Source organism: Acomys russatus, chromosome 22 (assembly GCF_903995435.1).
Source record: "Acomys russatus chromosome 22, mAcoRus1.1, whole genome shotgun sequence".
Lineage (NCBI taxonomy): Eukaryota > Metazoa > Chordata > Mammalia > Rodentia > Muridae > Acomys > Acomys russatus.
In genome coordinates this window covers 15,217,146-15,232,731 of record NC_067158.1, presented here as the reverse complement: position 1 = coordinate 15,232,731, position 15,586 = coordinate 15,217,146, and the positions used below count along the sequence as shown (strand labels likewise).

The following is a 15,586-nucleotide window of genomic DNA, read 5'->3' as shown; positions in this document are numbered from 1 at the left end:
CCAGCTTCTATAGTTTGGGCAGGAACCTCCTAAAAGATTCAGACCAGAGTACTTCAAATTCCATAACTGCAACTTGGCTGAGGCATGTTGGCTGCAGGCCCTGAAACCTACCCTGGCTTCCAGCAAGACAAGGTCAAGAGCAGCATCTCTCACACGCTCTGGCTCCCTCTCAGCATTGCAGCTGAGGGTCTGGGAAGAGTGAGCACAGCAGTCCCTGATGCTTCCCTGGGGCCCAGACTTGTACTCAGCATCCTGGCCTCTGAGCCAGCTCCATAGACAGGACCCAAATTCTTCCCATGCAGCTGCCCAGCCCAAACCAAGAACACATGGGACAACAAAGCTCTATCTGCTGGCCCCATTTCCAGGCTTCTCACTCTGTGCTCTCCTTCCGTAATTTCTCATAATTGTGGGAGAAAAGGAACAGAGTTGTTGCCTCTGTGCTTAAGAAAAGGGCAGGTTTTGGGTTATTCTTCTTCCTTGGTTTTCTTCTATACCAAATCGGGATCTATTTCCCCCAAGGAAGCTGGAGTTCTAAATCAAGCTACAATAAAGTTGTATGCTTAAAAAGGAAAAGAGGTAAAAAGGGTGAAATAACATTTTAAAAGATTGTGTTTAATCTCGCCTCAGATGTTTTGGTAGCCCTTCGTCATCACTGAAATGTGCATCACTGTTCCCTATGTTCTGGCCAAAGGAGGTTTCTATGTAAAAATGCCCATTGTAATACATCCTACCTGCCTGGAGTATGGAAACAGAAGATTTAAAGCAGCAGCTGTCCATCCAATAGACAACTTGCAATGCTTGCAATAGTAAGTAAGCAATAACAAAACGTACATGGACTGTCTAAGCCAGAGCCATTTTCTTTCTTTGCTCATCAGCTTTCTCTAGAGATATGTGACTATCACATGTCCATTTCGCCATGCCTCGGCTTCCTTGTGCAAGAGAAGGTGCTATCATTTAGATCCTGAAAACCCCCAGAGGTCTACATAGGAAGGGCCTGTCTGCCAGCCTGACATGCTGATGGAAAATGATAGGATCTTCAGGATTTGAGGTTTGTTAAAAGTAAGTTTGGACCCTGGAGCATGTCCTTCCTTGGTCTCTCTCTGCTTCTATGCCATCATGAGGCAATCATCTTACCCCAGCTACTTTAATATACTGCACCACCAGAGGTCCAAGGCACAAGGACTGCTGTGGTTAGCGTTGTCAACCTGAGTCGCTTAGAGTCTTTTGGTAGAAGAAACCTCAATTCAGGGATCACCTACATTAGGCTGGCCTGTGGGCATGTTTGTGAGCAATTGTTTTGGTTGGTGACTGATGTGGGAGGGTTCAGCCACTCTGGCCACCTGAACCATCCATAGGCAGGTGGGCCTGAGCTGTATAAGAAAGGAAGATAGGAAGTGACCCAGAGAGTGAGTCAGTAAACTAGTTTTGTCCATGGTTCCTTCCAGAGTCATGCCTCCAGTCCCTGACTCCAGATGTCCACTGCTTCCACTTAGTTTCCTGACTTCAGTTTTCTGCCTTGAGTTCCTGCTCTGACTCCTTTCAAAGATAGATTATGACCTGCAAGAACATGATAAAATCCTTCCTTTCCCATGTTGCCTTTGGTCAGTGTATTTTATAATAGTAACAGGAAAGCAAACCATAATGAGGACTAGCTGCTCATTTACTGGATGGTCTGAAACCATGAGCCCAAAGCGCCTTTTTTTTTTTTTTTTTTCCTTCTACATAAATTGTCTGCCACAGCAGTGGAAAGTTAGCTGACTCGAGAAATTTGTCTTTGATGACCTGTAATTGCATCTTCTCATTTCTCATGCTTCTAAAATGGAATGTAATTTGGGTGAAACCAATTTAAATGACATCATCTACAGCTATAGCTCACTGACAGTTCCATTGCTAATACTGAGTTGAGATCAAACACAAAAAGTAGATGTTCTAATTATTATACATATATTAGCAAACAAAGACATAAAACATTAGAATATTTTACTTGTTATGAACAATATCCTCATTGCAATATGACTTGCTTCATACATACCCTAGCCAATCTTTTCCCACGCATAGCATTGTAGAGAGAGAAGATGGAATGAGTGTCACCACCTACCTTCCCGGTACTTGAGTAGAATGTCCCAGAGGCTGCGACGGGAGCAAGGGTCCACACCACTGCTTGGCTCATCCAGAACCACTGTCTTCGACATGCCCATGAAAGCAATGCCAATGGAGAGCTTCCTCTTCATGCCTCCAGACAGAACTCGAGCTGGCTTGTGCTGGTGCTGAGTTAGCTCCACTTCATCAAGGGTTCTGGAACAACAAGAAAGCCCTCACTTTTCTCCATGAACACCCAAAAGCTTTGCTCTTGCTGTCATGTCATGTACAATGGACTGCAGTGCCTGGAGTCCTTACAAAGTTTGCAGGGGTCTTATGTCAAGAGTCAGGTACGCTAGGATGCACGCCAGCTGCAGCAGCATCATGCTTATAGATGGGTAGATCCATGTCATAGGATCAAGCGTGATGTCAGTCATGGTCTCTTGCAAGTACCATGGGCGGAAAGAACTTCAGTCAACTCACAGAGAAGCATCTCTCTTCTTTTCCCTTCATCTTCACGCAAAGGGGGGGGCTGCACTCTTCTAACACAATATGCAGAATAGTACAATAGCAGAGCAAGGCCCCAGGGCTCGCCAGCGGCCTTTAACTCTCTACCCACTGTACATAAAAATTCTATGGCCCAATCTAATTGACTGTAACATCATTAATTTATAATGATGCCCTGTGCCAAGTAGAAGTCATCAATTATCATTAACATTAGAATAAGACTCCAGTTGTTTTACAGTCTTGAGAGGTCTAAATTTCAGAAAACAAGCAAAATAGGGTTTTTATTCACTGGTTTGTTTAAACATCTTTCATATATTTTGATCCTAGTCTTTCTCCTTCCTCAACTCTCCCCAGATAATCACCACCACCCTATCCAACCAATTTTATGTTTTCCTCTCTCTCAAAGAGACAGTCAAATAAAAAAATCAAAACAAACAAAAAAATACCAAAGCCAAACAACAACAAAAAGAGAAGCACACAAAAGCATGTATTTCTGTTTGTGATGGAAAATGTGCAGTCAGTAACAGATTTAGGAATACTTTGTCTTAAATGGAATGTCAACCCCTTCTTTCAAAGCTCAGAGATCTATGAGAAAGAGGGAATAAAAAGATGTTAAAAGCCAAAGGTAAATGGACGGCCCCCTGAGGAAACAATGCCCTGCAGATAAAACAGGGCTGAAGCACATATGAACTCACAGATACTGTGTTAGCATGCACAGATCTGCACAAGATCAAGGCTCACAAAATCTATTGAGAAGGGATGTGGACACAGAGTCCCAGCCCTAACCAAGGTACTATTTGCAATCGATAGCTGCTGGCAGAGGGAAAAACCTGTGTCCTCTAATGGAGTGACACTGCGTACATTAGCCATCATCCTCCATGGCGGGCCCCATGCTCAGGAGTAGCTGGCCAGCAAAAAGATTTTACCATGGTGTTTCTTATTCTTATCAGGAGCACACTCTCTTTTTCACATGGTTCCAACACCACCATGCATTAAGGCCACACAATAATTACTCACTCTCAATTTTTGCTTTAAGCCTTTCCTGGTAAACCTTCCCTAGCCAGTGAGAGCGGAGCCCCTCGCTATGAGTGACAGCCCCACTTGGCAGTTCCCGACAGCCTCCAACTGCAGCAAACGCTGCTAGACAGGTGCAGGAGGAGGCTCACAAGGGCTCCGCACAGCTGAGCTTCAAGAACACTTGGCTCCTGGAATGCTTCCAGATTCCTAGGAAAGTACCAGGTGAGTGGCAAGGACTTCCTTGTCTGATGAATAAGGAAAATTCCCTTGTCCCTTTCATGCTTTCTTGTCTTTTCTGCCCTGACACACAGCAAGCACTCACATCAGCTTCTAGGCGTCTAGTTTTCAGCCCAGAGCCAAGGCAGTTTGTGCTTGATCCAAGATGCAGAGAATACTTCCTGCTTGCTAAATCTCAACCTGATCTCAGGCAAGACTAAGTCCCTGTTCTCTAGGTGCAGCCATGGTTGAGAAGACCCCCAGCAGGAAGGAGGGGGAAGAACGGCTCAGCTCAGCAAGTGCCTGGACTCTGCAGTCTACAACACCTTAGCACACAGATTATTCTAACACAGTGAAGGACATGAGCACATTAAGCCCATTTGAGGGTGTGTTAATGATGAATCATTCAGCAAAGATAAGGGATGAGAAACACGTTTTGAGAAGAAAACTCTTAGCTGGGCACAGTGGCGTATGCCTATAATGCAAGCATGCAGGAAGGAAAGATAGATTTCTGTGAGTTTGAGGCCAGCCTGGCCTACAAAGTGAGTCCAGGGCGGGCAAAGCTACACAGTGTTCAGGGCCGCTATCATATGTCTGCATTCCCAGAAGCACACGTGGATGGATCCTGTTGATAACTGTATCCCTGGTGTTTATATCAGTGAATATGATACCAGCTAATGTCAGTGAAGTGAAGGACTGGACTCTTCCTTAGGTTGCACACACTGCAAGGAGTGTTGGGCCCTTGGGTACTGTCTGAGGGCAGTATATGAAAATCTCGCTCTGGGGCTGGAGGAGGAATCCATGGCACAACCCAGTCATTTCCAGCCTGCTGGCTTTAGGGCATGTTCGCATGTTTAGAGCAGACACAAATATCAGAGAAAAGCAAATCATTTGCAAACACTGCCCAACTGTTACTATCTGTTGGTTTTTATCCCTTGGTTTAAAAGTCCAAGATTATTAAATTCCAGTGCTTTCCTAATTGTGGAGGCTCCACAAACCAAAATAAAATGGATAATTTATATGAATTTAAATTTCTGATTTTCAGTTTTTAAAAAAAGGGCCAGGAAACCTCTCTAATAAGAATATTGCTAAGCAACACAGAAAGTGGAAAATATTTTTTCTCATATCAAGTCCCAATCATGTGTGAAAACTGTGTTTGGAAATTTCTCTTCCATTATTCATTCATTTACACAGCAAATGTCTATTGAACCCTTACAATGCATGGCACCTGTTACCTACTAGGGATAGAGAAATAAATCAAATTTTGTTAGTGACTCAAGAAACACAGAGTCAGGTGGAAAAGCCAGATAAGAAATTACAATAAAATATAAAGAAGCTAAATCCCAGGTATTGAGGGAACACCCTCTGACTCTGAAGTAAGTAGCAGAAGGAGTCGGCCAGATGGACAGTGAGATTTGGCAAGGTGACGATGTGTGAGCAGTGTTCTCCAAAGAAAGGTGAAAAACAGTTGCCAGGACTTGGGAGGAAATGAATGGCATATGCAAGAAACGACAACAAAATCCTAGTCTTTCAGTAAAGTGGAACCACACAATGAACTCTGGATACGATGGGAGAAATGGGCTTGAGTCACGCATCATCATAAACTCCCACTGTCTCTCTAGGTCTAGATATAGGGCAGGCGACTCATCATGACTCTCAAACACTTTTTCTCATTTTTCTCTAAAACTGCCAACCTTGAGGCGAAGGTCACCAGGGACTGTCACTGTTCCCCGTATTACTGTATATGCCCATCCTGGATGTGTTCTCAGGCTGTCCTGCTCTTTGGTTTATTCTCTTGGGATTCTTAGGAATTAATATCAAACATGGCATATCCCCTATCTACCACCACTAGTGGCATTTACTCTCAACCAAGCAAACAGCCCTGCCTCCAGAACCTCAATTCTCTGTATCCTTTACTGACTACATCTGTATTTCAACTCTATACCCCGCAATCTTTTCACTAGAAAAAAACTCAATTTTCCATTATCCCTCACTCTTCCCTTTACCTTTAAGTCCATGATCATCATCAAAATCACCTTTTGCTTACATTCATTTTTGTCTTTATTATTCCCTGGCATTCTACGCATATATAAATGCATTTTGTTTCCATACCCCATTACCCCTCTTTATCCCCCTCACTCGGACACAACCCCTTCTTATTCCAGCAAGTGCCCTCTTATTTTCATGATTTTGTTTCTTTGTTACTTGTCTTTTTGGTTTGCCTTTGTTGATTTTTGTAGCTCTGGTTTGGTGTTTTAGGTTAACCAAGTTCAGCTAGGGTTCCCTGCATGAGCATGGGTGAGAGGGGGTGTTATGTGCTGGAACGTGGGCTCCTTAGCAGTAGCTACATCGCTGAAGAAAGCATCTCTCCCTTCTTCAGCAACCATTAATCATTCCTAGATCTCCTGTGGAAGAGCGAAGTCTCATGAACCCTCCAATATTCATGGGCAAATGTAGACAGCCCTCATTCTGCGTAAGTCGCATGCAGGTAACCACAGCTGCTGTGAGTTCATGAGCACAATGGCAATGCCATGTGCAGATGATAGCACTTCAAAGCACTCCTCCCTGACCTCCACATCTTATGTTCTCCCTGCCCCCTTTTCTACCATGCTCCTTTACTCTGGTGGAGATGGGATAGATACCCCCACTTAGGGCTGAAGACTAAACAGGCATTTATTCTCAGAACTTTGATCAGCTATGAGTCTCTGCATTGCCCTTGCCTACTGTAAAGAGAGGCCTCTCTGCCGAAGGCTAAGAACAGCACTAGTCTAGAGGTACAAAAACAAATATGTAGGAAGCAGTTTGACACCACATACATTTAATGAAACAACAGTATAAAATGCTCCCATAGGGTCTATGACCTCCCTAGCCATGGGCTCTTGACAAGGGTTCCAGTTTACAGTCTCAGGCATAAATTCCTTCCTGTGGAGTAGACCTCAAATTCCAAGCAGAAAGTGGTTGGTTACCGCCATAGCCATCATGCTATTATTGCACTAACAGCCACAGCTTGCCTGGTAAGTTGGCACTGTAGCTGTCAGGTTTCACAGATAAGACCTCTGATGACTATTCTTCCCCTGCAGCTTGCACTGCACTTTCCAGAAGTATGAAAGCTAGTCAAGACGGTGCAAGATTTCCATTCCAACTCTGTTCCTCTACGCCCTGCAACAATTAATGTGGTGTCCTCAAAGACTAGGTCTTTTTGTCTTGTTATTGTGAGCAACTAAGAACAACAGCAATCGTCATTGTTGTTTTAGGGACCTCTACGGTATCTGTGACATATAATTCATAGGAAGGCATCCCACACCTGGCCCTGGGAATTTTGTTTAATAACTTATGGCTTCTAGAAGCATCATCATTTACTTGCACAGGGAACTTCTACTCAAACCCATATCTGAATCTGCATCTGCATCCCTATCTCCATCTATATATGTATATAAGAGATGGATTCTCAAGTAGCACAGGCTGATTCTGAACTTACTACACAACAGAGGATGACTTTGGGCTCCTGTTCCTGCAGCTTCCACCTTACAAATATGAGAAGACAGATGAGGGGGACAATTCCCAGCTTATGCACTCTTAACTCTAAAATAATGTTGAAAGTCGTTAAAGGTTCCAGACAGGGTTAAAGGTACTACCCTGTGTGCTACACCAACCATGCTTCTGTAGAGATGATCTTTAGCTTCTTTACGGGGTCCTTTAGCTGTCCTGTAACCAGCAATGATCCATCAAGCAATCTCTTCTCTAGCTCATCCAATCATTCATTCTCTGCTGGACCACTATGAGCAGTAGACAAGCAGGATGCTACGGTCCCTGCCTTCACGCCAACCTGTATCTTTACTTGCCCAATATATCATCATTCTAGTTCTCTACTCCTGTTGAAAAAGAGATTAGAAAATGTGCTATTGCCACCTTCCTTGCCTTCTTTCTTTAAATGACCCTAGGAAGACCTCCATGCCCAAACTCCTCTTTTGAAGGTCTTTTGTATAGTAAAGCAAAGGTCAGTAATCAAGCTTCATGGCACTTAACCCAGCACAGGATTGAGGCATTGAGCCCTCCCATTTTCCTTAAGAAGCCATCTTCATTCCATGGTCATTTTCCTTCCCTATTCCACTCTCCTTTGGCTGGTTCTTCCTCATCCGACATCATCATCGGTTACTATAGACATGGCTCAATCCACCATTCTCTCTCTGCTTTGCTTTCACATATCAGTCTCATTTTACACCAAGGTAACCTTTCCTCAGCCTGAGTTCCATAATATCCACTGGAATTCTATGCGGCAGCAACACAACAGCATCTAAATGACTCCAGGTCTGAAGATGGTCCTCTCTTGGCTACACTCATCTTCCTTAGACAAAAGGAGGAGCACAACAATCATTATCTGCCTCTTGACAAGTGTTTACTCCACATAGTCTACAAGATCTGCTACCTCCCTTGAACCTATGTTAATGAATTCAGACCTTAAAGAAAACAAGCGGTGTTACACAACTCTAATCAGAAGTATGTTGGCTCCAAATCAGATGTTTTCGGTTTTCCCTCCCTCTAATTGAGAACTACTGTCCGAAAACATGATCTCATTCTGATTGCTTTTGTGTAAATTGGCTTTGTTGCCAGGTAACATGCTGTGAATTGATAACTGTTAAAGGTTGCCTGGCACCCAAATAAGCCTATGTAGCATTGTCAGGAGCTTGATTTAAGCATCCAGTCACAGTCACAGTGGAATTTACTATGGACCAACATAGACACAAACTTTCACATTTAAAGAAGTATGTAGACTCTAGATTTAAATATGTATGCATATATAGTAAAACATAAGAATATAAGCAAAAGATGGAAGGGGCAGTGAAAAGCAAAACATGTGAGTATGAGCAAAGCACAATGGCAAATGTATGAAAATGTCATAATGAAACCCATTATTTTATATGATAACTAAAAATACATAAAAGAAATTTTAATTGAAACAAGTGAGTTATGCCTTTTCAGTAAAAAAGGATTATGTGTTACGCTTCCAATTGGCTATCTAGTATATATGTAGTCCAAGCAAAACATAGTTATTTCATATTGAGTACTAACTTAAATTTGAGATGGCTTTAAGTAGTACAAAGAAAGTGTGTTCTTTGTATATTCAAGAGATAGTTTTTATTTACATTATTTATGCCAGCACTCACCCTGAAAAGATATTATGAGGTGAAAATAGAATATGATTTACATCGGAGAAAATGCCAATAGGGTGAACTTTGAGAGAGAAGGAAACGGAGAAAGGAAGCATTTAAACGAACTCCGTGGACATCCTATTGGGACTCTAGATGAGAGAAGCATGGGAGAATAGCAAAGTAGAAGGATCCAGAGGGTCCTAGAAACCTACAAGTAGAACATTATGATAGGCAGATTTGGGCCCAAGGGTCCCGCTCAAACTATGGCACCAGCCAAGCACAATACAGGCAGTAAACTTTAAACCCCTACCCAGACCTAGCCAATAGCAGAACAGTCTCCACAGTTGAGTGGAGAGTGGGATATGACTTTCACACGTACTCTGATGCCTCATTTTTTACCATGTCCCATGGAGAGGGAGACCTGGTGGCACTCAGAGGAAGGACAGCAGGTTACCAAGAAGAGACTTGATACCCTATGAGCATATAAAGGAGGAGGAAATCCTCTTCAGGAACAGTCATAGGAGAGGGGAATAAGGGGGAAGTGGGAGGGAGGGAAGAATGGGAGGATACAAGGAATGGAATAACCATTGAGATATAACAAGAATAAAGTAATAATAATAATAAAAAAAGGAACTCCGTGGTACCATATACCACTTCCCACAAGGCCTCCTGTCCCTTGAGGATTCTTTCCATGAGTTTGAACTTGATTTGCATTTTGACCCTCAGAGAGTGAGCATCTGTCCAGGGGAACATTTGATTTGTTTTACATACGCCCTTGTCATAACGGGTGTCTAAACATAGGCAACTATAGCAAGTTGAAGTTATCTAAATACTGATCTCTTCCGAAGGTGAGCAAAGGAAACTTGGGCAGCAGTGCACTCCTCTGAAGCACTCTGTCACTTCCTATGGAAACCGACTTGCACTGAGAGACTGTCACAGGGAAGTGCATGGGGATTTCCCCTGGTGCTCTGCTCTCACATGCTCATCCCTGAGACATTTGCAAATTCCCCATTCTTGATGTGTGGTCTTCTCTTACTTCTAACAAAAGAAAGTCCACAGCACTGCCTCGCCCCAGCCACCTAGAATCTTGTGTGTACACCCAGACCATTCTGCTCAGTTAAGACTCTTCATAGAATCATGCTTCCGAGGATGCTTCCATGAAGATCCAGTACTCCTCCAGCCCCTTAAGATCTCTACCAAAGGATGCTAGGGGGCATACCTTGACCACATGGCAAAGCTACTGCTGCCTATATTCATTAGACCAATTAATTATAGCTGATAACAAATAATTTTCACTTCTCAGGCCATCAGAATGTTCAAAAGGCTGGGTACGCTGTGGTCAAGGCGGTAGCACTAAGTGGCCTGTAAAGCCCTTCCTTCCCTGGCTAGACAGTCTTGTCATGCTAGAAGCCTCTGTTCCTACACCCTGCAACCCAAGGTAAAGGAATCCAAGTGCACTTGGCTTGTGAGAGCCTTAGGACAGACCTTCACTTCCCTGTATGAGTTGTTCATCTCTCTGAGGATCAACTACCATGTCTGCAAATTGTGGAGAGCCTCCATATTGCTCTGGCAAGACCATTTCAAATGGGACCACAGAGTATTCTCCATTTCCAGAAGCTTCTTAGGATCCCCCACTGGCCTACTTCCCCCTCAGCCTCCATCTGTTCACTGCAGCAAAACAAATCTACCCCGTGGGCCCTCTCACCACCTGCCTTCTGCTTAGTCTCCTAAGTGTTCCCCTTCCCACTTGTGTCCACAATCGTCCTGCAATGCAGGACATACTACTTGCTGAGCTGTGGGAGAGTGGAACAATGTGATTTCTGCCTCTGTGTCTGTAATTCTAGCTTTATTATTAGTGTTTCTTTCTCCTGTTCTGGGGTCGATGGGGAATCAAACAGCAGGGGTGCTTCTGCCTACAGTCTGTCTGGAGGCCGTGCATCTGCTGTAGTACGGAGAGATCTACCTTCCAGACCTCAGACCAAGGACAGTCCTCAGCTCATTCACAGCTACATGCCTAGTCAATCTGTTGTTCCTCAGCACTCCACGTAAGCTTCTCCAGACCTGGTTCCTTGCCTTCCTTTGTATTTTGTTTATTCCAAGACAGGTACAGGCTCCCTTTATTCCAGATACATGCAACTTCTATCTCCTGCCTATCCACACTTTCCAAGCTAACTCAATTCTCCTCCCATTTCAGGGACAACTAGACAAATCTAGTTCTTTTCAAGAAAATCTTTCTCTAAGATCCCTGGTGCTGTTGGTTCTGGCATACTTCTATGTATAACAACCATCTACTATTTTTCTCATATACATAGATACAAATGATATTATTAAATATCATTTAATATCATGCAGGTGAAGAACACCTGCATGACTGGGCAAAGGCAGGAAGGGGAAATAGAAAACTGTTTACTAACTTGTTGACTTGCTGCTGTAGCTCCTTCTTAGTCCACCAAGGTGCTTTGATGGAGCCAAAGAGCATTAGGTGTTCTCGCACAGTGAGGTTATCCAGGAGAATATCCTGCTGTGGACACACCCCCAGCTCCTCTCTGACCTTAGGCAAATCTGTCTGCAGGTTCTTGCCATTAATGATGATGGTTCCAGACGTGGGAGGGTAGATTCCCATCAACATGGATCTGCAGAGAACAAAGATCAGCATAAACAACACCTGAACACTGATAACATCAATGAGCCACTCAGGTCCCCTGGTGTCACTCCTTCTGCTGACCAGCTTTCCACATGGTCAATTAAAACATAAGAAATCTATGTGGATGTTGGATTGTCCAACTGTAGAAGGTGAACATATAAATATGTCCTGTCTGCCAGGGGATAGTGTGACTATTGACCTCTACAGTGGTGTCAGACTTGGGTGAACGGTCTGACTGAGGTAAGGCAGGCACAATTCCATTCATATGGAATTATAGAATAAATAAATGAATAAGCAAATAGTAAGTCAGTGGCCACTTGAGAGCCAAGGGTCAAAGATGACACAAAGAAATCTTGAAAGGGAAAAGAAATGTTCTGTATCTTCGCTGCGGTATTTGCTCTGACATTAGATAAATGTCAACCCTCACTAAACTACATGCATAAACACATGGTACTGACTGTGCAAAATTATGCATTGAGAAATTTGACTAGCAACTCTTTGTTATAACCATTTCCAAACCTATTTGGACTGTACAACAAAGTCATATATGTAGTGATCCCTTAGGAACCTTGGGAGTTGAATCCAGGATAGCCCCACTTACACCAAAATTCAGATACTCCAACTTATTGTACAAAAATGTCAGTGTGCATACAGTCTATATAATCTTTCTATGTACTTTGAGTCATTTATATATTGTATTTTTTTAATGAATACTGACAAGAAAATGATGTCTGTGCATGTTTAGATCAAATGCAATGTTTTGCAGATAGTTTTGATCTGTGCTAGGCAAACCATGGAAGTGGAATATACAGACACAGACATTCAGACTCCCAAAGGCCTTTGTTTTAAATGGTAAATACCCAGTTCAGTAAGTGGCTCTCAGGCTCTGAGCACTGCCAGTAAGTAATAGGCCAGCACTTAAGAGGACTCCAAATATACTCCAAATGTCACTAAAAGCCAAGTAGTTAGCGAGCCCTGAAACATCCAGAACCTGCTTACTTAATTCTCCTCGTTCTGCTGGAGGAGCACAGCAAGCACCCTCGTAAGACACGCGCAGTAGCACAGGCCACTTGTATAACTCACACATCCCCAATTTGCAAGTTCTGAGAAAGGAGAATCTCTCAGGTCTATTTCAACGTGCCAGGTACAAACACAAACATTCCAGGCTCTTTTATTATTATTATTATTATTTGTTTCCAGGGTAAGCCTTCTGGAGCTCTGCAGACACTATTGGTCTGCTTTTCTTACTAAGGTTGAAGCTACTTCCTTCTCATCTTCCTAATCACGTTAGACCAGTGCACATCTGATGAAAAAAAAAAGAATAAAAAGTGATTCGCTCAGAAGATACACTCCATAACGTTGGCAGTTAGCCCCAAATAAGGCACTTTTCCACAACCAGCTCAAGGCTATGGGTATTTGTTTTTTTGTTTGTTTGTTTGTTTTGTTTTGTTTTGTTTTGTTTTTTGTCTTCTGGGGCTACATGACTGAATTCTTTAATCAAATCTGGAACTACTGTATCCAAATCCAAAACCCAGGACTTAACCAAGAAAAGAGCCAAAGGAAAAGAAGATGAAAAAATTCTTGAATTTTATAAAGATTTCTCTGTTTTTTCTATAATTATTCAAACAAAATTATACATTAGCAGGTATCAAATGACTTCAAAAGGAAAGTAAAGTATAATGGACTATTGGTAAAAATAAAAGTCCGTTGTGATATTTAAAATTATGCACCCATCTCTCCTTGGAATCTACTGCGGACTACTGTGGGAGGGTCTGTGGAAAGAGAGCTTGTTTTTTTTCTTCTGAATCACTAAGCTCCATGTTGAGATCAAAGCAAAACAACAACAATGGAAAAATAAAAATGAAAGGAGAAGAGGAAAAGGGAGAGAGGAAGGACAGAGGAGAGGGAACAGAAAATAAGTTCACCAAAATGGGACACACATGATGGTGGTTTTCCCTGCACCATTGGTCCCCAGCAGGGCTGTGATCTGGTCTCGGTGGAAGGTGAGAGTGAGTTCTCGGACAGCCACCTTGTGGCCTTCATATTCCTTGGTCACAGATATTAGAGACACTCCTGGATTACTTTCTTCCAGCTCTCCTGGGCCATTTTGCTGTGAGAAGCCTGTGTGGAGAATGGACAGTCACCATGAAAAGATTTCAAGAGCCCGGAAAACAATGCCAACACTATAAAATCATCTGCTCCTTTGGAACAGAATCCTCACTCTGGGAGCCATGCCAAGAGCTTCCACGGTCTTCATTACCAAAAACAATGAGCAAGATATGTAATAGCAAAATGCGCCGAAGCCACTGAAAACAAAGCTCTGATCTTTCGCCATAGGAGACTGCTGTGTAAAGAAATAAAAACAGATGCACACAAAGGCTCTGTAGACACAGACAATCAAGAGTCTGGTTACATACCATTGTCCACAGGAAATCTCCTGACATAGGTGTGGATAGGGACTGGTTGGGTGTATTTAAGTCTCCTCCCCCATCCATAATCTACTTGGTTAATTAGAGTTTAAAATTACTTTCAAATATTCACTTGGAATACGAATCCGGCATGAGAGGTGGGTCCTTGGGAATGGCCCTTGTGCCTGGCCCACAGGGCGAAGTCATGATGCTGTGGAGTGATAGACATGAATGGTCCTGATCGGCTAGGTTTACAAACTGCTACTGGCCTAAGAAAATGCCCTGGTTTAAAGAGGCTTTGACATCCTTGTTCACATAAGTGTCATAGAAGTTAGAACATGTGAAATTATTTTGAAAAAATATATATATACCTGGCAGTTGCTTGCCAGCTTTCTTACACCTGTTCATTTTGAGTTTAAAAAACTATAATATATGCATGAATACAGACAACACATAGAGAGGAACATCATAAAGATCGGGTGAGGAGACCATTCTGCAGTGCCAGGCCTTACATACACATCACTATGGCCTTGCAGCTGAGCCCCGTGACTGTTAGCGAGCCCAGAACAAGCTAAATTAGGGAAGCATGAGATCTGTACAAAATGAAAATCAAAACTAACCGGAGAAAAAAATTATCTATTACAGCTTCTTATTACCCACCTTTGTTGCCCAAATCCTCATGGAAGAAGAACAGACCAGAACTCAGAGAGTGCCGACGCTTCTCCATCAGACCGCACACACTTTTCCAGTAGGATGCAGTGAAGGGAAAATACCATGGTTTCCCTAAACCAAACATGCCTAAGAAAATAAGATATAGATAAAAATCAGAATCATTATTTTTCCATGTGTATGAAAGTTCTAGAGTAGATTACCTTAGCTGATCCACATGAAATCCCATTTCCCTCTAAAATATTTCAATATGGCCCCCATATATACACCAGTATTATGGTTCTAGCTACACCTATCTGCTGGTCTCCTTCAAATCTACTTTCTCCAAGTGACCTTGAGACATACTAAGTAAACTTGAACAAATGCTGGACACTCCATCAGGAAAGCCCATTTGCTCCTACTGGACCCCTGTGATGCTTTGCTCTTCTTTGAAATTCCTTTGATGCTTGCAGTGGTTTCTACACAACACAAGCGTGAGCATGAAGGCAGTGCCTGAGAAAATTATTCAAGCACGGACTTCTACAAAGAAGGATAATTTGTAATGCTAGCATTTCCATATGAAACGCATCCACACTCCTCAGACACATTGTCCAGACTCATCTCAGTCCATTTAGCATTCACTTTGCCCTCATTTCATGTGGAAAGAAATGAAGGGGCCTCTAATTATTAGAACATCCAGAATCTCCTGTAACACATACATTCTAGCTGCAGTGCTGTGCAGGAAACTTACTGAAAGGCCTAAACTCTACTACAATTGGAATATGAAAGGCCCACAAGAAGAGGTTTCAGTACTTTGACCATCCAGAAGAAGAAAGAAATACAAACACTGACATATTCCAACCAGAATGTTCAAAAGGATGGTCCTATACTCAAGGAGGGAGAAAGGCAAAAACAAA

General features: G+C 42.7%; 1 protein-coding gene across 1 annotated transcript in view; it reads right to left on the bottom strand.

Moving 5' to 3' along the window:
* Abca13 (ATP binding cassette subfamily A member 13) overlaps window positions 1-15,586 on the bottom strand; it is a 403,635-nt gene that overhangs the window by 212,775 nt on the left and 175,274 nt on the right. Inside the window, exons 35-38 of the mRNA XM_051164717.1 lie at window positions 14,682-14,819; window positions 13,554-13,734; window positions 11,384-11,602; window positions 2,099-2,295 (exon numbers count right to left, since the gene is read on the bottom strand). Coding sequence (XP_051020674.1) covers window positions 2,099-2,295; window positions 11,384-11,602; window positions 13,554-13,734; window positions 14,682-14,819 — 735 coding nt within the window. The remainder of the gene's footprint in view (window positions 1-2,098; window positions 2,296-11,383; window positions 11,603-13,553; window positions 13,735-14,681; window positions 14,820-15,586) is intronic.